The 23,677-nt window shown below is 44.5% G+C and overlaps 2 protein-coding genes across 15 annotated transcripts in view; one reads left to right on the top strand and one right to left on the bottom strand.

The window, feature by feature from the left end:
* The window catches only part of LOC138739359 (protein THEM6-like), a 45,723-nt gene extending 35,839 nt beyond the window's left edge, over positions 1 to 9,884 (bottom strand). The window contains exons 1-2 of one of the 10 annotated variants that reach the window (XM_069891239.1): positions 9,174 to 9,884; positions 2,234 to 2,323 (exon numbers count right to left, since the gene is read on the bottom strand). In XM_069891239.1, coding sequence (XP_069747340.1) covers positions 2,234 to 2,282 — 49 coding nt within the window. In that variant the 5' untranslated portion in view covers positions 2,283 to 2,323; positions 9,174 to 9,884. The other 9 variants (XM_069891238.1, XM_069891237.1, XM_069891240.1 and 6 more) reach the window with 9 other exon arrangements.
* A 114-nt stretch (positions 9,885 to 9,998) lies between these two features.
* gucy1a2 (guanylate cyclase 1, soluble, alpha 2) overlaps positions 9,999 to 23,677 on the top strand; it is a 205,694-nt gene continuing 192,015 nt past the window's right edge. For 2 of the 5 annotated variants that reach the window (XM_069891227.1, XM_069891233.1), the window contains exon 1: positions 10,053 to 10,121. Coding sequence is in view for 2 of the 5 variants with exons in the window: in XM_069891229.1 (XP_069747330.1) it covers positions 10,044 to 10,121 (78 nt within the window). In the remaining 3 variants the exon portion in view is untranslated. Of the gene's footprint in view, positions 10,122 to 20,173; positions 20,404 to 23,677 lie in introns of those variants that run through there. The other 3 variants (XM_069891229.1, XM_069891228.1, XM_069891231.1) reach the window with 3 other exon arrangements.

Below are 23,677 nucleotides of genomic sequence, written 5' to 3'. Positions count from 1 at the left end.
AGGAATACTCTACCTGCCTCAGTCTGTGCAACATCAGTAACGGAAGAAACTTAACATCCAGAACAAATCTACCTACTTTATTAGTACCCCATTCATCACACAAAGAATTAATTTATTGTACCAGCAGTGCATTATGGTTTCAGTATATCCTTGTGCAAAAGTAGAGTGCAGATATTCACTAGGCTCCTCTGAATTCCAAACCCACAACTACTGTCATCAGAATTAGAAGGGCAACATATGGAAGAACATCATAGCTGGCAGATTCTCCTCAAAGACTCCATCATCCCAATTCTGTCATCACCAGTTACAAATCTTGGAATTCCCCAAGCCACAGCTCTCTGAGTTGAAGGACAGCAGCAGTTCAACGCTACCTTCTCTGGAGCAAATGAGGAGGCACACGTCTGGCCTCGCCAGCAACTCCCAGTCCTTGAAAAATGAATGAAGTCAACGCTTTGGGAAGATCTGCCGCAACGTGAATTCCAAATCAGATGGCTTCAACCATCGATACTTGCCCTGTCGTGCTCCCGGTCATTGCAAATACGACGACATCACCCACAAAGGTGGGGAGACCAGATGATTTGACACATCGTGATTAAAATAAAAAGATCAAGCGAACTGGGTCATCTGGATCGCGGCTCTTTCGCAATTTCAGTCATAAAGGCCTAGCTTCTACGCCCCGACTACATCGAGCCTGAGAGCAGCTTCCTCGGAAGTCGTCTTCCTTACCCCGCACTGTTTGCTCCCTCAGAATATCCTTGACCGGCGTGTCGAAAGAAGCGATGAGCAGTACCAGTGCCCCGCGCATGAAGTACCACAGGTCGAAGAAAGCGAACGGCAACACCGACAGTCCAGCCATGATCAGCCACATGGTTGCTGCTTGTCTCTAGAGCCGGCAAGGGGACACCGTCATCCTCAGCAGCCGCCGCTCCTCCAAGAGGCAGCGAGCGCGTGCGCGCTCCCGCCACGGCCCTGCGAACCCCCGGGGGACCCCCGCGGAGGCCCGGCCGCCCTTCAGCGTGCGCGCGCCAAGCCCGCACTGCGGACGCCGGGCCGCGCCCGAGCGCCGGTCTCTGCAGTGAGAGAGGCGGCGTCGCGAGCTCTCACCGGGACGACCAAAGCCGAAAGAGCTTCCTCGGACCATCACCTGAGTGATGGAACATTTTTCGATCAAAACCTAGACCTGCTCAAAAATACCCCAGCAGGTCAGGCGTCGTCTAGTGGAAAGAGAAACGTTCAGGTGGAAGCTTCTTGATGTATCTGTAATAGATCACCCTTGTGTTCTCTTTTTTAACAAAATCGAACAGCTTAAGCCTTAAAACATTAATGGACGACTAACAAAATAATGTTGGCTTCCCTTACTTAATGGCCATTATTTTGGCGATCTAAAAGAAAACGATGGATCTTTATTGTCCACGTTCAACGGTGAGACACGTCTCGCACGTTCGTTTTCAATTGGATTCAGAATCTTTCCCCTAAAATTCCCCTTTGGCATTTTTCTGTCCTTTTTCGTTGATTCTTTTTGATGCACATGTACAATGATCACTGCGCTGGTTGATTTGTTTTTAATTCCCGCTCTTAGATTGGACTGTTTTTGTCAATCAGGGAAAATAAGGGCTTTCCACTTTTCATTACGACATGACCCGGGCGGTTCATTCTTTGCCTTTGCTCTTTCCGTGCGAGATTTCCAGAGGGGTAGATTAGCCGCCAGTCTCGATTTCAAATTTGCTATGGAGATTGTACCTTTCGGGACTCCATTCCAGTCTCTCACTTTCTCCATCTTCGTTGGATCTGCTCTGGTACCTTTGGGATTCCCTCAACTGTGGTTTCTCTCCTTGATCTTACCTGCTCTCTTTCCTGCACCTTTATTTTCACTGTTGCCAGAACAAGGATAGGTCCTTGCATATCACCCCACCAGCCACCACATTCAGTGGATCATTCCACACAATTTCTGCTCTTTTCAACAAGATTCTACCACAAGAGACATCTTCCCTTCTCCTTTCAGCACTCCATCCCACTAACCACTCATTGAAGCTGAGTCATATAGCTCAGAACAAGCCCTTCAGCCTAACTGCCCACGCTGAGTAATTTGGCATTCTCAGCCAATCCAATGTGTTTGCATTTCGTCCATATCTTTCCAAACTCATCCTATCCATAGATCTGAACAAATGTCTTTGAATGTCATAATTGTACCATCTTCTATAGCTTCCACTGAAAGCTCATTCCAAATACTGGCTACCTCCTGAATGAAGATGGCCTGCAAGTTCTTCTTGAACCTCTACCATCTCACTGGAAACTGTGTCCTCGAGTTTTTGAATTGGTTACCCTATGAAAAACAAAAGTGTATTAGAATCATATGGCTTGGAAACAGGTCATTAGGTTCACTGCCTATCAGTGGGCATCCATCCATATTAATTCATTATTTCATCCTAGGCAATTCAAGTTATCATCTCGACATTTCTTAAATTACGTCAGCAATTCTGCTTCTATCACCTTCTTAGGCAGAGTATGCCAGGTGAAGATAAAAGGTCCCCTTCAGATCCTATCTAAATCTGTTATCTTTAATCTAGTTTCATGCAGTCTATCCTTTCTGTTCCCCTCATAATTTTGTACATCTCATTTATGTTCCTTCTTAACCTCGCATGTTCCAGAGAGAACAGGCAGAGCCTCTCTAGAGTGTCCTCATACCCGAAATGCTCCAACCCTTGCAACATCTGATAAATCTTCTGTCCCTTAATACGACTTATGATACTACCATTATTCATGGTGCGTTGTCTAGCCTCATTAGTACTTCCAAAATACATCACCTCACATTTATATGGAATAAACTCCATTTGCCATTTCTCAGCACATTTCACCAAGAAATCAATATCATTCTGTAGTCTGTCTACCTTCCACCAATCTTCATGTTGTGTGCCAACTTACTAATCATGCCTCTTAAATCTAAATCATTAATGTACTTTACTGAAAGGGCCCCAACATCACTAGTCATCAGCTTACAATCACAAAAACAAACCTTCACCATCAACCTCTATTGCCAAGCTAATTTTGGATCGTAATTACCAATTTACCCTGGATCCCAAGCTTTTTAGCCAGATTCCCATATGTGAAATCATGCCAAACCCCTTTCTAAATTCCATGTTACAACACTCTCATTGCACTGCCCTCTTCAGTGTACTTTGTTACCTCTTCAAAGAATTCAGTCAGATCATTCAGACAGGATCTGCCCTTGTCAAAGTCATCCTAGCCAGCCCTCTTGGTCCCCAGGGATGTAGCTCACCAGATCGCCACTCTGGCACCTCATGGGGCTGCTCCAGGCAGCTCATGGGGCAGCTCTGGCACCTCCTTGTTGCCATTTTTGGTGAGCTCAGGCACCTAAAAAATTAGCCCTGTTGGTCCCTGCCTTTCCAAGTGATCATCAGTGTTTGATTGTTTCCACATAACATTCCTATTTTTGATGTCTGACTTGCAGATCTGTAATTATTAGGCTTTACCCTACTGCCCTACTTGAAAAGGGGGACCACATTTGTCATGTGGTACCTTGTGTAGCCAGAAAAGATTTAAAAATCTCAGAGCCACAGCAGCTTTTTCCTTTGTCTCCCATAGCTGTGTGGAATAAATCTCATCCAGCTCTGGGGATTTATCCATCTTGGTAAGGCATTGGGAACTTTTCCTTTATTTAACAAGACATGACCTAAGTTTTCATCTTCCCATTCACTGAATTCTCCAACTGCAGTTCATTTCCTTTGTGAATTCTGATGAAAAGTATTAATTTAGGACTTCACTGAAACCTCTGGCTCTGTGTGGAGATTGCCCCTAATAGACCTTATTCTCTTTCTGATTTTTTTTTTTACCCATAATACATTTTAAAAACACATGGATTATTGCAGATAAGCCGTTGTAGGAGAATAACAGTGAAATGTTAAGGAGGTTGAAGTATCAAGTCAAGTTTATTGTCATCTGATTGCACAAGTACTCTACAACACAGTGAAATAGCATTCTCCGGTCCTCAGTGCAAATCACACAAACATACAAGCAGACATATGGACAAACAATACATATGCAGGACAAGTATTCATATATATTGAATACTTGTATGTTGTATGTATGTGTGCGTTGTTTCATGAATATGAGTCTCAGATGGTTAGTGTGAGTAGTTCCTTTGGTCATTCAACATTCTCACTGCCCATGGGAAGTGGTTTCTCAGCCTAGCTCTGATACTCTTTCTCAGTGGGAGCAGCGGAAAGATGCTACAGTGCTACAGTATGTGCTACAGTATTTTTAAGTTGATACTTTTTATTCTGCTGATTATTGAATAGAAAATCAATTTAATGCCATTCATTATACTGAAAATCACCATGGTGTAATATAGAAATGCAAAGAGTGATATGATGCAGCTGTATGGTTATTCATGAAATAAATCTATTAGGTGAATTGTAGCAAAAAAAATAACAAAAATTAATAAAATTGTATATTTGGATTTCCAGAAAGCGTTTGATAAGGTGCGGCACAAGAGACTTATCAGTAAATTACAGCAAAGTGGAGTCCGGGGAAGTATATTGGCCTGGATTGAAAACTAGTTGTCTGACAGGAGGCAGAGAGTCGGAATAAATGGGAGTTTTTCAGGTTAGCAGAGAGTGGGGTGCCACAGGGCTCGGTGTTAGGCCCACAACTGTTCATCATTTACATTGATGACTTGGAGGAAGGGACAAAATGTGGTGTAGCCAAGTTTGCGGATGACACCAAATTGAGTGGAAGAGCAAATTGTAATGAGGATGTGGAGAGTCTGCAGAGGGATATAGTTAAGCTGGATGAGTGGGCAAAGGTCTGGCAGATGGAATACAATGTTAGTAAGTGTGGCAAGAAAAATAAAAGAGCTGAATATTATTTAAAGGGTGAAAAACTACAGCATGCTGTTGTGCAGAGGGACTTGGGAGTGCTTGTGCATGAATTGCAAAAAGTTAGATTGCAGGTGCAGCAGGTTATTAAGAAGGCAAATGGAATGTTGGCCTCATCACTAGAGGAATTGAATTCAGGAGTAGGGAGGTAATGCTGCAACTGTATAAGGTACTGGTGACACCGCACCTGGAGTACTGTCTCCAGTTCTGGTCTCCATATTTGAGGAAGGATATACTGGTTTTGGAGACGGTCCAGAGGAGGTTTACTAGGTTGATCCCTGGGATGAAGGGGTTGACTTATGATGAAAGATTAAATCGTCTAGGATTGTATTGGCTCGAGTTCAGAAGAATGAGAGGAGATCTTATAGAAACATATAGGATTATGAAGGGTATGGATAGGATAGATGTAGGAAGGTTTTTTGAGCTGGCTGGGGAAACTAAAACGAGAGGACACAGTCTCAAGATTCGGGGGAGTAGATTTAAGCCAGAGATGAGGAAAAATAGTTTTTCCCAGAGAGTAGTGAATGTTTAGAATTCTCTAACCAGGGAAGTGGTTGAGGCTGCTTCATTAAACATATTTAAAATTGGGTTAGATAAATTTTTACATGATAGAGGAATTAGGGGATATGGGGAGAAGGCAGGTAGGTGGAGTTAGGTCATAAATTAGATCAGCCATGATCGTATTGAATGGCGGAGCAGGCTCGATGGGCCATTTTTGGCCTACTCCTGTTCCTACTTCCTATGTTCCTCTGTAATAACACTGAACGGCAAGTGTCACTTCTGGCTATAATTTAACATATGGATGACTAAACCTGTAGTATTGCATGATGATATATGGTGTGCAATGCAAACTGTCCTGTGTTAGTCTCTCCACCAACAGAAGGCAATTAATTATTGGGGATATAAAAGAGATTGCAGATGCTGGAATCTGGAAAAAGAACAATTTGCTGGAGGATTATAGAGGTTCACACTGCATCATTGGGAGAAAAGATTGATTTGTGATGGTGTGAGCAGTGGAAGAAACACAGCCACCACGTTGAGGGTTGTTAACGACTGTTTTTATTCAAATTCAGCACGCCCCTATAAGGGCAGCATGAGCTCAGTCACCTGGTGCATTGTGACATCATAATCACTGCCCAGGGCGTGCGCTGGAAGGGATGCTGGAGTCAGAGAGAAACCTCTGATGACACCATTTCCCCATGGCTGCCCCACCACGTGGCGATACAAGCGGGGCTGGTTCGCCATGAGGATGTGCGGCACCACATAATCCCCCCCACAGAACCAGCTACATGTCCTGTCGCTTTGGTGGCCGGCCCCAGTGCTTGGGTGCGGCCGTCTGCACTGGCTGTGATAAGTCCATATGGTCCTCCTTCAGACGGTCCACCGTAAAAAGTTCCTCTCTCGCCCGCCCCCAACGACCAGGGTGAAGGTTCCGCCGGACCAGTGCAAGACTTTGTATGGCCCCTTGTACGGTCGCTGTAGTGGTGGACCCTGTGGTCCCCACATGAAAACGAACTGGGCCGAGTCAAGCTCTTTGGGGAGATGAAATGGCTGGATGCCGTGGAGTACCAGGGGTGGGGGAGCTAGGGAGGCCAGTCGCCTACGTAGGTCCGCCAGCAGGTTTTTGTCGGTGGCTGTGGTGTCAGGGTCTGGGCTGAAAAACTCACCTGGCAGGGAAAGTGGTACACCATAGACCATCTGTGCTGCTGAAACCTGCAGGTCTTCCTTGAGTGCTGTCCTAATCCCGAGGAGGACCCAAGGTAGTTTGTCTGCCAGTCTGGTCCAGAGAGCCTGGCCGTAATCGATGCCTTCAGGTGCCTGTGGAACCTCTCCACCAACCTGTTGGACTGTGGGTGATATGCTGTGGTATGGTGGAGCTTGACCACCAGGAGCTTCACCATCTGAGTCCACAGGGCAGACGTGAACAGGGCAGACGTGAACTGCGCCCCTCTGTCGCCAGTGATGTGCACCGAGACCCAGAAACGGGCGATCCATTGGCTGACCGGATCCATGGCGCACGTCTCTGCGGAGGCCTCCGTAATCAGGACGGCCTCCGGCCACCTTGTGGCCTGATCCACCACCATGAGGAAGTAACGAGCTTCCTTGGACACTGGCAGGGACCCAACGACATCAACGTGATGTGTTGGAATCTGCAAACCACCGGGTTGAAGTTCTGGATGGGGGCTCGTGTGTGTCACTCTGGCACCTGGTACAGTTCCTGGCCAGTTCCGCCACTTCTTTCTTCAGCTCATGCCACACAAACCACTCTGTGACCATCCGCACAGTTGTCTTTATCACTGGGTGTGCGAGGTCGTGGATCAGACTGAAGACCTTCGCCCTCCGGGCGCAGCATTCCTGGTGAGACGTCGCACAGCAATGTGTCCGGGCTGCTGGGCACCCGGACATCCTTGAGTTTGAGACCCAAGATGGCAGTTCGCAAGGCCTGCGTCTCCTCATTGTTCCTCTGTGCCTGAGCCAGTTGCTCGTAATCCAGGCCAGGTGCGAGAGTGTTGATGGCTGGACGGGAGAGTGCATCTGCCACTACATTGTCCTTGCCGGACCTGTGTCGGATGTCGGTTGTGAACTCAGACACATACGAGAGGTGGCACTGTTGTCTGGCGGACATCGCCAGTGCTTGAGTGAGGGGCTTGTGATCCATGAAGGCTGTGAATGGCCTGCTCTCGAGGAAGTAGCGAAAATAGTGGATGGCCAACCAAATACAGCACCAGGAGCTCCCGGTCGAAAGCGCTGTATTTGAGCTCCAGCGTGTGCAGCTGCTTGCTGAAAAAGGCCAGCGGGCGCCATTATCCGTCGAGCCACTATTCCAGAACCGCCCCCCCACCCCACTCCCGTAGCTGAGGCGTCCACGGAGAGCGCCGTGTCTGCCTCCGGCTGCGGGTGCACCAGCAGTGTGGCACTAGCTAGAGCTTCCTTTGTTGTGATGAAAGCCCTGTCTTCCTCCTCAGACCACAATAAAGTATTTTCTTTGGTGGCCATGAGCGCGAACAATGGGCGCATGGTGTGCGCGGCTCCAGGGATGAAACGATGGTAAAAGTTCACTATTCCCGTGAACTCTTGGAGGCCTTTCAGGGTGGAGGGTTTAGGGAATCGTTGAACAGCCACTACCTTCTCCGGCGCTGGCGCAGCCCCAGCCGCTGAAATGGTGTGCCCCTGGAACTGGCATTTGGCCACATTGACCGTGAGGCCGAAGTCTGCCAGCCGGGCAAAGAGTGTGCGGAGGTGGGCTTTGTGTTCGTCGCAGTTGCAACTGGCAATCAGAATATCGTCCAGGTAAATGAACACAAAGTCCAGGTCTTTTCCAACTGCGTCCATGAGGCATTGGAACGTTTGGGCCGTGTTCTTTAGACTGAAGGGCATACGCAGGAACTCGAAGAGGCCGAAAGGGGTGATAATAGCCATCTTACCCATGTCGTCTGGATGCACCGGGATTTGATGGTATCCCTGCACGAGGTCCACTTTGGATAAGACCCATGCGCCGTGGAGGTTGGCAGAGAAGTCCTGTATGTGAGGCACCGGGTACCTGTCAGGAGTGGTTGCGTCGATCAACCGATGGTAGTCCCCGTTCGGTCTCCAGCCCTGGACGATTTCGAGACCATATGGAGCAGCAGGCGCTGTCCGAGCGCCGGACTATTCCCAGTTCCTGGAGCTTCTCGGGCAGTAGCTGTCTGGGTCTAGTGTGCGGGGTGGGGTCCTGTGTGGCGATGTGGTGGAAGACCCCATGCTTGGGCAGGGCATCGTTGAACCATGACTCTAAGATGGCGGGGAATTCGTGGAGGATTTCGTCAAACTTGTCCCTGGCGGCGGCTACAGTGGCGATTTTGGGCCTGCGGCTTTCTACTGTGTCTAGTTGGGTGGAGTGGAACATTTGGGCGTTGACCAGCCTTTTGCCCCTTCATATCAACCAGTAGGCCATGAGCTCCGAGGAAGTCGGCCCCTAACAGCGCAGTGCCTACGGAGGCTAGGACGAAGCTCCAGTGGAACTTCTTCTTCCTGATCTGGATCTGTGCCCTGCGGGTGCCATAAGTCCTGATGGTGGAGCCATTGGACGCCCGCACTGTTGGACCTTGAGATCGTGTGCGAGTCTCTAATGCTGTGGGGGGAAGGACGCTGAGTTCAGCCCCTGTGACCACCAGGAATCGGCGGCCAGTGGATCTGTCCGTCACATGAAGGAGGCTGTTTGTGTGACCAGCCATCGCAGCCATCAACGGCGGCTGGCCTGGTCATTTCCCTGAAACCCGCAGGGCTGGCAGTACTTACGGGCTTGCGCTCCCCAGCGCTGGTGGTAGAAACACCAGGTAGACTGGGCCTCCTCTGGCTTGGTCTTGGGAGCGGCTTGCGGTTGGCTGGTTCCAGGTCATGCCACCAGGTTGAGGGCTGCCTCGTTCTCCCTCTTCGAGCGCCAGAAGGCATCTGCACGGGCTGCTGCTCTCCTTGGGTTCGAGAAGTCTTCATCTATGAAGAGCAGCTGGATGTCCTCCAGTATCTATTCCAGGAATATCTGGCAGAAGAGAAATCAAGGCTTGTGGTCTTCCGCCAGGGCCAGCATTTCACCCATCAGCGCTGACGGACTATGGTCCCCAAGCCCATCTAGGTGAAGGAGCCTCGAAGTCCGTTGCTGGGGAGTTAGCCCAAAAGTTTCAAGCAGAAGGTCTTTGAGGGCAGTGTACTTGCCCATAGCTGGGGGGTGGTGAATGATGTCATCCACCCTCGCTGCTGTGTCTTGGTCCAGAGGACTCACGACATGATAGAACATCATGGCATCTGAGGAGATGATGCGGAGTTGAAATTGTGCTTCTGCCTGCCCGAATCACGTTCTCGGTCAGTGGGTCCCAAAGGGGGGAAGCTTGATGGAGGCAGCATTAACCTCTGCTGAATCCATGGTGTTTTGAGTTCAGAAAAATGTCTGGGCTCGTTGGGGTCACCACTGTGGTGGTGTGAGCAGTAGAAGAAACACAGCCACCATGTTGTGGGTCATTAACGACTGTTTTTATTCAAATTCAGCACGTCCCTTTAAGGGCAGCATGAGCTCAGAAACCTGGTGCATTGTGACATCATAATCACTGCCCAGGGTGCACATTGGAAGGGATGCTGGAGTCAGAGAGAAACCTCTGATGACACCATTTCCCCATGGCTGCCCCGCCACGTGGCGATACAAGCGGGCTGGTTCGCCATGAGGATGTGTGCCGCCACAGATTAATATTTCAGGTAGGAACCCTTGATGCTTTTTCTCCCACTGATGCTGCTTGACCTGCTGAGTTCTTCTCACAGATTTTTTTTTGCTGAAGGTTATTACTGGTGCTTTATATATCATTGTTTATATTGTCATTTAACTACTCTTCCATTTAATGTGATTATATGTGTGATAAAGTCTCTGGAGAGTAACTTGGACTCACAAACTTCTTTGTCTGAGGGGAAAGATTTTTATGATGAAGCTAAGGCTGGTAGGTTGTCAAATATTAAATCACTGATAAAGTATAATCTCAGAACATATGCAAATAACTAAATATAAACTATATATTCAAAGCCAAAATTGTGTCACAAGTACTGTCCATATGTAGAAGCATAGAAAATAGGAGCAAGAGTAAGATTTCAATATGATATTGCTTGATCATTCACCCTGTCCTTGGCTTCTCCCTATATCTCTTCATCTCCTTTGAATTAAAAACAATATACCCACCAGCTTTTTGACTACACAACAAATTTGCCTCGGTTACCTTCTATGGTAGAGAATTCTATAGGTCTATGGCTGAATACATTTCTTCTAATCTGTTCTAAATGGATAAGCCTGTGAACATTTTTTTGGAACTCACAAACTTTAGAGACACCCTCCTTGTATTTCATCTGTCTAATTTTGTTAAATGTTATAGTTTTCTATGAGGTCATCACTCATGCTGTATTCCAATGAATAAGCATCTAACAGACATGATTTTTCCTCGTATGTCAGTCCTGCCATCTCAGGAATCAGTTTAGTAAGCACACCTCCGTGGCATGAATATCTTGTCTTGAAGAAAGAAGCCAAAACCACACACAAAACTCTCGCTGGGCTCTACAAAGTACAGTAGGACATCCTATTTCTTATACTTAAATCCTTTTGATGTGCAACCTTGTCAAAAGGCTTCTGAAAATCCAGATTCATCACGTGTGCCAGTTGTTCCTGATTTATTCTACAAGTGATATCCTCAAGAAACTCCAGTAGATTTGTTAAGTATTTCCTTGGCATAAACCCATGCTGACTTTGTTCACTGTTATTGCTCTTCAAATGTTCTGTTTTGCATCTTTTATTATAGATTTTTAGATTCCCTCAATGCTGACATTATGTTCATTAATTTGTAATTCTTTGTTTTTGTTTCCTCTTTCTTTTATGAATAATGGAATTACTTTTGCCAACATGTAATCTGTAGGAAATGTTCTTTTAAGAATTTTGGAATATGACTATCAATGCATCCTGGGTCAATTTTGTTAGCATTCTGGGATGTATTCTGGGTCTAGAAATGTCTCAGTGTTCAGCACTTTTAATTTCCCAGGCACTACTTCTTAACTTCAGAATCAGAATCAGAATTTATTGTCATCAACAAGTCATGAAACATGTTTATTGTGCAGCAACATCACAGTGCAAACATTCATATAAATTACCTTACAACAATAAATAAAAATAGTGCACAGAAAGTCAAGGTAAGGCAGTGCCTTAGGTGCATTGATCATTCAGGAATCTGATGGCAGCAGAAAATAAGCTGACTAAGGGTCACTGAGTGCTCATCTTTATGTTCCTGTACCTTTTTTTCGATGGTTACAGAGTGAAGAGGGTGGTGGGGGTCCTTGAGGATAGGGGCTGCTTTCTTAAGACACTGCCTCTTGTAGGTGTCCTCGATGGAGTGAAGCCTAGTGACAGTGATGTCACAGGTCGAGTTAACATCCCTCTGGAGTTTGGCATCTCCATACCAGACAGTGATGCAACGAGCCAGGATGCTCTCCATGGTACACCTGTAGAAGTTTTCAAGGGTCTACTGGGGCATACCAAATCTCCTCAGACATCCGATGAAGTATAGCTGTTGGAGAGCCTTCTTCGTGACTACATCAACATGGAGGCTCCAGGGCAGATCCTCTGAGATGTAGACAGCCAGGAATTTGAAGTTCTTGACCCTCTCCACTACTGAGCCCTCAATGAGGACTGGATTGTGTTCTCCTGACTTTCTCCAGAAGTCAACAATCACCTCCATAGTTTTGCTAATGTTGAGCACAAGGTTGTTGTTGTGGCACCATCAATGATCTGATCTATCTCCCTCCTGTACAGTTCCTCATTTTCGTTTGTGATTCTGCTGACAACTATGATGTCATCAGCAAATTTGTGGGTAGCATTAGAATTGTGGCTGGCCACGCAGTCATGGGTTTATAGTGAGTAGAGCAGTGGACTAAGCATAGATTCTTGACGTGCGCCTGTGTTGATAGTTAGTAAGGAGGAGAGGTTTTTTTTATCAATTTGTACTAACTATGGTCTTCTGATGAGGAAGTCAAGGTTTGAGTTTCAAAGAGGGTTGCAGAGGCCCAGGGTTTGTAGTTTCTTGACTAGTATTGATGACTTGTACAGATTTTCTTCAGTTCCCCATACTCTCTTTTCCTTTGGTTCCCTAACATATCTGGGAGAATATTTGTGAAGACAGAATTAAAGTGAATTTGTCATCCACATACTCAAGCCACATTGGAGTTTTCACATCCATCACATATAGACTCCTGGAATTTATCCTTTGCAGTATTATTGGTGAGTTGGTTGACCTATTTCAATCTAGACTAAAGTTACTCAAGGTAACAATAGTACCCTTGTTACATGCATCTCTAATTTCATATATTTCATCCTTACACCACTTTTTAATATTTGCTGCCCTTTAAAGTTCCTTAACACCCACCATATGGATGCCACATCATAACTTTCTGAGCCAATGTTCATATTCACTACTTCATTGATTTCCTCCTTTACTAACAACACGATCCTACTTCCTTTCCGTTTTGCCTCTCATTTCTAAGGATTGATGTTTAGTTCTCAAGCTCGCTTGCCTTGTTGCCACGTCTTCCTAATAGAAACAGGAAAGGTAGGTGCTTGTTAGTTTCTCGTTGGGAGCTGCAGGAGTTGAACTTGGAACAAGAGGAGGACCATTTAAAAAGCTTTGGGAATGCTAGGTGCTTGTTTAAATTCTCCATTAGCTAATTAGCTGGAGTCAATAAAGAGAAGTAGAGTTCAAGTGAAGTGATCACTGTGGGACTGGCCAGTGTAAGAGTGGGACTTTGAGGTTTTGGGGAGCAGAACCTGAGGATGTGCCATAGGTAAGATGTTTTCAAAACAATCCAGAGTAGGTAGTGGAGATGGCAGCTAGGCCTGTGTTATGTTCCAATGTGAGAAGAATGTGAGAAATGTGGGACAGCAGAAGTGTGCCTGACAACTACACTTGGAAGAGGCGCACTCAGTTGTAGCTACTTACAGACCGTGTTCGGGAACTGGAGCTGGATGAACTCAGGGTCATTTGGAAGACAGAGGGAGTGACAGACAGAAGATATAATGAGATAGTCACTCCCAAGAGGCAAGAGGCAGGTAACTGGATGATGGTTAGGAGAGAGAAGTCATCAGTGCAGTGCACCCCTATGGCTGCTCCCCTCAAAAATGTTTTATATACTGTTGGGGGTGGGGGTGGGGAAGGGATGATCTAGAAGGGGAAAGTTATAGTGGTCAGGGTCGCTGGTATAGAATTTGAAGTGATAGGGGATTCAATAATTAGAGGAACAGATAGAAGGTTCTGTGTACAAGATGGAGACTCCTGGATGGTGTGTTTCCTCCCAGGTGCCAGGGTCAGGGACGTCTCAGATCGAGGTCACACCATTCTAAAGTAGAAGGATGAGCTGTCATATGTCCAGGTATTGTGGTTAATGTTGCTACCAATGACATAGATAGGAAAGGGATAGATTAATGAGATCCTGAGGAGGCTATAAAGAAAGATAGGAAGGAAACTAAAAAGCAGGACTTCAAGGGTGGTAATCTCAGAATTGTTATCTGTGCCATATACCAGTGAGGGCATAAATAGAAAGTTATGGCTGATGAATGTGTGGCTGATGCGTTGCGGCAGTGGACATGGGTTTAGGTTCATGAATCATTGAGATCTCTTCTGGGGAAGGTATGACCTATACAAAAATAATGTGTTGCACCTGAAACAGGAGGGGGACCAATATCCTGGTGGGCAGGTTTGCGACAGATGTTGGGGAGGGTTTAAAATAGTTAACAGGGGTATGGGAACCAAAATTGAGAAAGCAAAGAATAGAGAAGATGTTGAAAAAGGTTGATGTGATGTGTAGTGAGTTTGTAAGGAAGGACAGGCAGTGGAGGGACCATAAATGTAGTTAGTTGAAGGGTCTGAAATGTGTATTTATTTCAATGCAAGAAGTATTTGGAAAAAGAGAAATGAATTTAGAGCATGGATCAGTACACAGAATTACATATGTATGTAAGATAAGATTGACTGATGCAGATACTGGGGTTCAGATGCTTTACAAGGGATAAAATGGGAGGTAAAGGGAGGGAGAGAGCATTACTAATCAGAGATAGTATCACAACGGCAGAACGGAGGACCTTGTGGAGGGATTGTCTACTGAGTCAGTGTGGGTGAAAGTCAGAAACAGAAAGGGTGCTGTATTGGGAATGGTCTATATGCTCTCCTTTCCACCACCCCCCCCCCCCCCACCCCACCCATAGCCTTTTGGGCACTGAGAAGCAGATGATTCTGCAGATTTTGGAAAGGTTGTTGTTATGGGAGACTTCAACTTCCCAAATATTGACTGGCACCTCCTTTCTGCAAGAGGAACTAATGAGGCAAAATTTGCTAGCTGTGTCCAAGAAGGATTCCTGACAGTATGTAGTCAAGCCAACGAGAGGAGAGACCATGCTGGATCTAGTACTGTGTACCTGGTCAGTCAATATACTTCTGAGTGGGCAAGGATTTCAGTGTAAGTGGCCACAATTCCTTGACCTTTAGCTTAGCTATGGACAAGGATAGGAGTAGACAAAATGGTAAAGTGTATAACTGTGGAAGAGCTAATTATAAAGGGATTAGGCAGAAATTGGGGAGAGTCAACTGGCAACAGATGTTCTCAAAGAAAAGCACAGAAGTAATGTGGAGGATGTTTAGGGACCACTTGCACAGAGCTTTTGATAGTTTTGTCCCACTAAGACAGGTAAAAGATGGTAGGATAAGGGAACAGTGGTTGACAAAAGAGGTGAGATAGATAGAGGAAGAAAGAAGCATAAATAAGGTTTAAAAAAAAACAAATGACAGGAAGGACTCATATGAATTATATGGTAGCCAGGAAAGAATTTAAGAAAGGACTTAAGAGAGCTACAAGGAGACCCGAGAAGGCCTTGGGAAGTCAGTTAAGGAAAACACTCAGGCATTCTTTGCATACATGAAGAACAGAGGGTGATGAGAGTGAATGTAGAGGAGGTCCTAAATGAATTCGTTGCTTTCAGTGTTCACCAGAGAGGGACCTTGCTCAATGTGAGGTCAGGATAGAACAAGCTTTTGCGCTCAAGCATGTTGCGCTTGAGAAGGAGGAAGTGCTGGATCTTCTTAAAAACATTAGGATTGAAAAGACCTCAGGACCGAATGAGATATACCCCAGCTTACTACAGGAAGTGAGGGAAGAGATTGTTGGGGCATTGGCAATGATGTTTGCATTCTCTCTGACCACGGAGGAAGTACTGGAGGATTGGGGAATGGCAAGTGTAGTCTCCTTGTTTAAAAAAAATGTAATGGGGAGAATCTTGGGAATTATGAACCAGTAATTCCTAGGTCAGTGATGGGAAAAACTATAGAAAAGGGTTCTTAAGGGACAAGATTTATGAATGTTTAGGGAAGTGTAGTCTTTGGGATATTTAGAATGACTTTGTGAGGGTTAGGTCATGCTTCACGATACAAATTGAGTTTTTTGAGGAAGTAACAAAATAAATTAATGAAGGTAAGGTGGTAAATGTGTGTATGAGCTTTGGTAAGACCATTGACAAGGTTCCCCATGGTAGACACATTCAGGGGGACATGGTGCATGGGATCCATGGAACCTTGGCTGTGTTGCTTTAGAATTGGCTTGTCTACAGAAACCAGAGAGTAGTAGTAGATGGAATGTATTCTGCCTGGAGGTCAGTGACTCGTGGAGTACATTGGAGATCTGTTCTGGGACCCATGTTCTTTGTGATTATTATAAATGACCTGCATGAAGAAGTAGAATGATAGGCCAGTAAGTTTGCTGATGACATGAAGGTTGGAGTTGTCATGGATAGTGTAAGAGGTTGTTGTAGGTTACAACAGGCTATAGAAAGAATGCAGAGATGGGTGGAAAAGTGGCAGATGGAGTTCAGTTGGGATATATGTGAAGTGATGCATTTTGGAGGATCAAATGTGGAGAAAGAGTACATGGTTCAAAGGACACATTCTGGAAGAACAGAGGGACCTTGGGGCCCAATCCATAAATCTCTCAAGGTTTTTATTTGTGTTGATATGGTAGTTAAGAAAGGTTACAGTATACTGGCCTTCATTAGTTGGGGAATTGAATTCAAGACTCGTGAGGTAATTTTGCAGGTCTATAAAGGTCTGGTTACCTCATTACTGGAAGGATATGTAAGCTATGGAGAGGGAGCAGAATAGTTTTACCAGGATGTTGCCTGGATCAGAAAACATGTCTTATGAGGTAATGTTAACAGAGCTAGGGCTTTTCTCTTTGGAGCGAAGAAGGATAAGAGGTGACAATAGAGGTCTAGAAATTTGAGAGGCATAGATAGGGTGTACAGCCAGTACCATTTTCCCAGGGTGAGTGCAGCAAACAAGAGGAGATCTGTACAAGATGAGGGGAAGAAAATTTACTGGAGACGTCAGGGGTACGTTTTTTTTACACAGAGTGTAGTGGGTGATTCGAATGCATTGCCAGGTGTAGGCTGGTAAAATAGGGACATTTAAAAGACTCTTTGACAGTCGCATGGATGCAAAAAAAATAGAGGGTTATGGGAGTGAGGTAGGGAAGGTTTAGTTTGTCGAGTAGGCTTATATAGGTCGGCCCAATTCGTGGGCTGAAAGGCCTGTAATGTTCTATATTCTATGCCTTAACCTTATCTACGTTATTGTGAATTTTCCATCCAATGAGGCATCTTTTGTACCATATTATTAGCCTCTTGTCATTGTTGCCACCTTACTCTTTGCCTTTTTCCTTTTCTTATTTTCATTTGTTTTCCCCTTGCTCTACCATCCTGTTCAAATTTCTCTCTCCCTGTCATACTGTGGTATTGGTTGACAATATAATGAAATAAATGTGTTGTGTATAAGAGTTAAGATGTTATTATAACCGTATTATGAAAGGTAGAGTCTGTTGTCTATCTCGTTGTCGATCCTTGCATCCGATGAAATGGTGCAGCCGAGATAGGTAAACTGGTTGACCGTTTTGAGTTTTGTGGAGATGTGGGGAGGCTGGTAGTCATGGTGGGGAGCTGGCTGATGGAGGACCTCAGTTTTCTTCAGGGTGACTTCTAGGCCAAACATTTTGGCAATTTCCGCAAAACAGGACGTCAAGCGCTGGAGAGCTGGCTCTGAATGGGCAACTAAAGCAGCATCATCTGCAAAGAGTAGTTCACAGACAAGTTGCTCTTGTGTCTTGGTGTGAGCTTGGAGACACCTCAGATTGAAGAGACTGCCATACGTGCGGTGCCGGATGTAAACAGCATCTTCTGGAAAAACAACCAACTGAAAAACCTCACAAAGATTAGCGTATACAGAGCCATTGTCATACCCACACTCCTGTTCGGCTCTGAATCATGGGTCCTCTACCGGCATCACCTACGACTCCTAGAATGCTTCCACCAGCGTTGTCTCCGCTCCATCCTCAACATTCATTGGAGCGACTTCATCCCTAACATCGAAGTACAGCATGGAATCCACGCTGCTGAAGATCAAACTGCGCTGGGTAGGTCACGCCTCCAGAATGGAGGACCATCGCCTTCCCAAGATCGTGTTATATGGCGAGCTCTCCACTGGCCACCGTGACAGAGGTGCACCAAAGAAGAGGTACAAGGACTGCCTAAAGAAATCTCTTGGTGCCTGCCACATTGACCACCGCCAGTGGGCTGATATCGCCTCAAACCGTGCATCTTGGCGCCTCACAGTTCGGCGGGCAGCAACCTCCTTTGAAGAAGACCACAGAGCCCACCTCACTGACAAAAGACAAAGGAGGGAAAACCCAACACCCAACCCCAACCAACCAATTTTCCCTTGCAACCGCTGCAACCGTGTCTGCCTGTCCCGCATCGGACTTGTCAGCCACAAACGAGCCTGCAGCTGACGTGGACATTACCCCTCCATAAATCTTCGTCCGCGAAGCCAAGCCAAAGAAGAAGAATTAAAGGTAGAGTAGACTTTTAAATGATTGCTATGAATTACTAAGAAATGGGTATTGGGACACTAATACAGACAGGTCAGCTGCAACTTTCAACATTCCAGACAACTATCCATTATCACCTCTTCCATAAAGCCATCTCCTGGTCCTCTACACAATAACGCTATTACCTGCCGTTAGGTTACACATAACGAGCTGTCAGATGCAGCCCATTCATAAATGGGTTCCCGCCCAAAAACAGCTGACTGGACTACAAGCTTGTCAAATAGGATGTGGGGCAGAATGACCATGGCTTTGCTTCAGTGTCTGGAATTCAACTAACCCTGTTAAAAATAATGAATATAGAGAATACTGGGGAAGCCAAGAGCCAGGCTAACACTGTCTTAAAGGACCCTTTTGATCATCTCTGCCATGAATCCATATCTTTTAATTATAGAAAGCCAATCAATGATAACCATTTTCCTGTCTTTGGAAATGAGCAAACACTGACTGTAACACCTCAGCTTGAAACAATCCCCTCAAAGGAATGTTACTTAATGATAAGCAACAAAATGCCTTAAATATTGTCCTCTGTAACCTTGTACTTTGAATGAGGTTCAACAGTATTGGGGAGGTGACCTTGTTTACATAACCCTAATTACTGCTCATTCCCGGTAGCGTGACTAATAAATCCTCTGTGTGTGGTATTTTGTAGTTTGGTTGTATTTCTTGTACCTTGACAGGACTAAACTATAACAATATTAGTATAAGTCCTCCTGGTCAGCACTCGTGAGCACCTCCCTTCTTAGCCTGGACATTGGTGTAACCTGTCCAATTTATGCAGGTTTTAACTCCCCTAGTTGGTCCCAAGATTCTGAATTTTCCCCTCCCCCACCAAACCATCTCTGGTTTTCATCTAATAAATGATCATATTTCTACTCTTGCTAACATGTAGCTTGGGAGTAATTCAGACATCTTTCAGATGCTACTTTTTAAGTTAGCTATTCAACGTGTGGGACCCTGTTCTTTTTTTGTCCAGGTGGTTATAACTCTAGTTAGCCCACATTGTTTTTAATTCTGGTCATCTAATAACTGAAGGTTGTAGAAGGTTTAGAGAGGGTGCACAGGAGATTTACCAGGATGTTGCCTAGATTGCAGAACATGTCTTATGAAGCAAGGTTGACAGAGCTGAGGCTTTTCCCTTTGGAGTGACAAAAGATGATAGGTGACTTAATAGAGATGTATAAGATTATTTGGAATAACAAAGGATGAGAGGTGACTTAATAAATTATGAGAGGCATAGATAGGGTGGACATCAAACACCCTTTTCCTGGGCAACAATAGCAAATATCAGAAGATATCTGTTTAAGATTAGTGGAGGAAATTTTGGGGAGATATCAGAGGTAAGTTTTGTTACACAGAGAGTGGTGGGTACCTGGAATGCATTGCTGGGGGTGGTGTTGGAGGCTGACACAATAGGGACATGGATGTAAGAAAAATAAAGGGTTATTGGTGTGAGATTGCGAATGATGAGATTGTTGTGGAGTAGATTTATGTAGGTCGACACAACATTGTTGGCTGAAGGGTCTGTATTGTGCTGTAATGTTGTATGTTCTGTGCTAGGGAGGGTTGTAATGTTCTATGTCCTCTGGATGGTATCTAATGTCTCTGAATGGTATCTAATGAACCTTGAAATTGACTGTTCATTTTCCCTGGGTTGAATGCTATGGCACCAAGGTATCTTCACTCCTGCAATGGAGAGATAACATATCTTTGTGGGAGTGTTATTTGCAGCCACGGAAATGCCCAATCTTAACTTTATTATTCCCCCTCCTAATCTTTTTCATGCACTCTAGAGCAGAAGAGCCACAAACATGCCATCAGTATTGCAATACACAAAAGTGCTGGAGAAGCTCAGCAGGTCATGCAGCGTCCATGGGAAGCAAAGGTTTATAACCAACGATTTGGGCCAAGGTGGAAGCAGAAAGCAGCCTGAATACAAACTAGAGGGAGGCGGTCAGGGGGAGGAGCACAGGCCATCAGGCAAGAGGTCATAAGTGGATATGGCATCAGTAGTCATTACACTTGGACATAACAGGTAGGTGAAAGTGGAGAGGAGTTTGCAATATATGGATGAGCATTGAAGGTCCTCAAAGTAAATACAGATGAAAGCCGTAGGGGCTTCAATTAACTAAGTTGGCGTATAAACACAGCGAATAGAGTTTTCTACAGGATACTGGAATAGGAACAACGTCGGGGGGAATGCCCAAATCAGTCCCAAAAGTTGTCCATAGACGTGTGAACTTTATCAAATGTCTGACCCCACTCGGAGCATTTATTGTCTGAAGTATCCAGGTTTCTTTGCAATTAACATCATTTTCATTGTTTTGTTACTGATCTCTGTTGCTTGTTGGTTTTCCAATAATTCAACTCGTTTCATTTGGGAACTTAACACGGACGCTATTACCTCCACTCCTTCGCCGGATAATGGGAAAACTATAATATCACGCGATTAAGTTCATCTTTGTATATGCAAATATACAAATATATGCAATATATAACCCGTCGAAATTACCTCCGGATTATAGTGCACACAAATCGATGCACAGTGCACCCTACACACAAATGTATAGCGTTTCAAAATAAATCTATATAAAAATAATTTATGGGTTTCTAGAATTGTTCAGCAGTCTCACTGCTTGCGGGAAGAAGCTGTTTTCCAGCCTGGCAACTCTGGTTTTTATCCTCTTCCTTGAAGGTAGTCGATTCAAAGATATGCGGGTTGGATGGTTAAAAAGTTCTCTGAGCCCTCTTTAAGCACCGCTTCCTGTAGATATCGTAACTCAAGCTCAGGACTAAACATTTTGCAAAATTAAACTAGTTAAACTTGATACAATGAACTAAATTAAATGCATCCAAATGCAAAACCAGTCGTTATCGTGTTATGTCTGATATTATTAAAATTCGACCTCGTTATTTAATGTTGATCATTATTAATAGAAGCCTCGATAGGCATGGAGGCGCTTTCAATGTGAGATGTCGATTCTAGCAGCAGATCCGATGGAGAATGCGATGTAAACGCCGCGGGGCTCGCCATTCTTACTCAGTTATGTACATTAATGTCACATTCATTAATCAGCTACACTTGACGAGGACTTGCACACGGTTCCAAGGCCCGTATCGGCTTTGGAAAAAGTAATACACTTCAAGCCTTCATAACTTCACTGTTCATACACCTCCATATCTGCCAATGAGGTAGTGTGGAGTGAGGCCCCACCTAATGGTTATTCTTGTGTTAACTGACTGCCTGAAAATGATTTACTCATCGGATTAGTCTGAAGCTAAGTGTTCCTGGCACATCGACTTTGTTGTTCTTTTCACAAGTTCAGCAATCTACATCAAATTCAATTTTAGTCGATTTATTCTTTTGACCTCTCTTTCTTTCCTTACAATTAGTCATTTTAACCAAGCCTTTGACTATGTTTCCTAACATTTCCTCAGCTACTTTGGTATGAAATTTTGTTTGTTATATAAATGCTTGTTTAACTTTTTGGTTGTACCTTGACATTTTTTTTCTCATTGCATTGAAAATAGCAATTAGACTTGTTTTGAGTGTTACCTATGGAAGTAAAGCAATGACCCCATAGTAACAAGTTGAACATAATTAACATTTCATGGAAGATGGATCACAGGCATTTACAGTGACAATATTAAGAGCTTTCAATAATATAATTTAATTTCATGCAGCATAAAATGGCATAGAAGAGGTTTACCAGGATGTTGCCCAAATTAGAGGATATGAGTTATGGGGAGAGGTTGGACAAACTTGGGTTATCTTCTCTGAAGCATAGGAGGCTGAGGGGAAACCTGTTAATTTATAAAATAATGAGATGTATTGATAGAATGTACAGTATGAATCTTTTCCTCAGGGTAAAAATATCTTTTAAAGTGAAGATGCAAGTTTATGGGAGATGTGCATGGCAAATGTTTGTACAAGATGTGCATGGCAAATGTTTTGCAGAGAGTAGTGAGTGTCTGGAGCTGAGATGGAAACAAATACAAATAGCATTTTCAAGACTTCTAGATAGACACCTAAATATGAAGAGAATGGAGGGACCTCAAGTTTGTTGGGTCATTGTGTTCAGTGCAGACATAAAGGTCGAAGGGCCTATTCCTCTTCTGTATTGTTCTCTGTCCTAGGATCTGTGTTAAGAAAAGTCCCAAGGGTATTTAGATAAGTATTAATGTACTAATTTGTGCCAAGTTACATGACTAAAAGCTTGATTGCAGAGATAGTCTTTAAGGGGCATCTTAAAGAATGAAAGAAAGGCAGTAATGTTTACGGGGGAATTTGATGGACCTTGGTGGTTAAGAGAAGGATCTGAAATTCAATTTGGAACTAAATATAAAAAGGAGGAAAATGACCAAGGATGAGCTTGAAATTGTAATTCTTCTACAATGTACTTCATTTGATGCTCAAAATGTGGTTTCCTTTATACTGATGTTAGTGAAGTATATTAAATTCTGGAAAAAGAAGTCAAGTAGAGGAGCTCAGATATCTTGGAGGGTTACAGGAGATTACAAAAATATAAAATGGTCAAACCATATAACCATATAACCGTTTACAGCATGGAAACAGGCCATGTCGTCCCTTCAAGTCCATACCGGTTCACTTGAACAACTCCACTAGCTCCTCCGCAAACTCCTGAGGAAGTAGAGGCTTTCTTCATGATGCCATTGGTGTGTTGGTTCCAGGAAAGATCTTCCGATATAATGACTCCCAAGAACCTACATTTGCTCATCTCCACCTCTCTGTTCAGAAATCTGATGGCGGCAAGGAAGAAGTTGTAAGTGCTGATTTAAGATGACGGTGCAATCGCTCAACTAGCCCATTGGCCTCATTGTGATTCCTGCACATGGGCCAAACGGTGTCATGCACACTTTCCCTTGTGGTGCACTGTACATGGTGATCATTGACTTTCTGCTGAGCAACAATGGACCCAGATGGCCAGACCTGAACTTGCAAGAGTTTTAGTCGACTATTTTGCTGGTTCTCTGCTGAAAATCTGCAAGGGAGGGAGAGAAAGGAACTAAAAGCACTGAAGTCTGCAAACACCATGGTTGAGGTAAAAGCACGATGCTGGAGAAACTCAGCAGGTCAAACAATGTCCTTTATATCAAAAAGGTAAAGATACAGAACCAACATTTCAGGCTTGAGTGGATTTAAACATTTTAAATTTGATGCAATGCCTTCAAACTAGTCTTTGTGGGTCTGTACATACAAGGACATAGGGGGTGGAATTGGTCAAGATGGATAGTCAACTTTGAATGAACACAAGTTTGTCGAGGGAGGGAAGTAGCCAAAAATACAT

Source organism: Narcine bancroftii, chromosome 7 (assembly GCF_036971445.1).
Source record: "Narcine bancroftii isolate sNarBan1 chromosome 7, sNarBan1.hap1, whole genome shotgun sequence".
Classification (NCBI taxonomy): domain Eukaryota; kingdom Metazoa; phylum Chordata; class Chondrichthyes; order Torpediniformes; family Narcinidae; genus Narcine; species Narcine bancroftii.
Note: the sequence above shows the minus strand (reverse complement) of the source record. Positions and strands in the feature narration are given on the sequence as shown.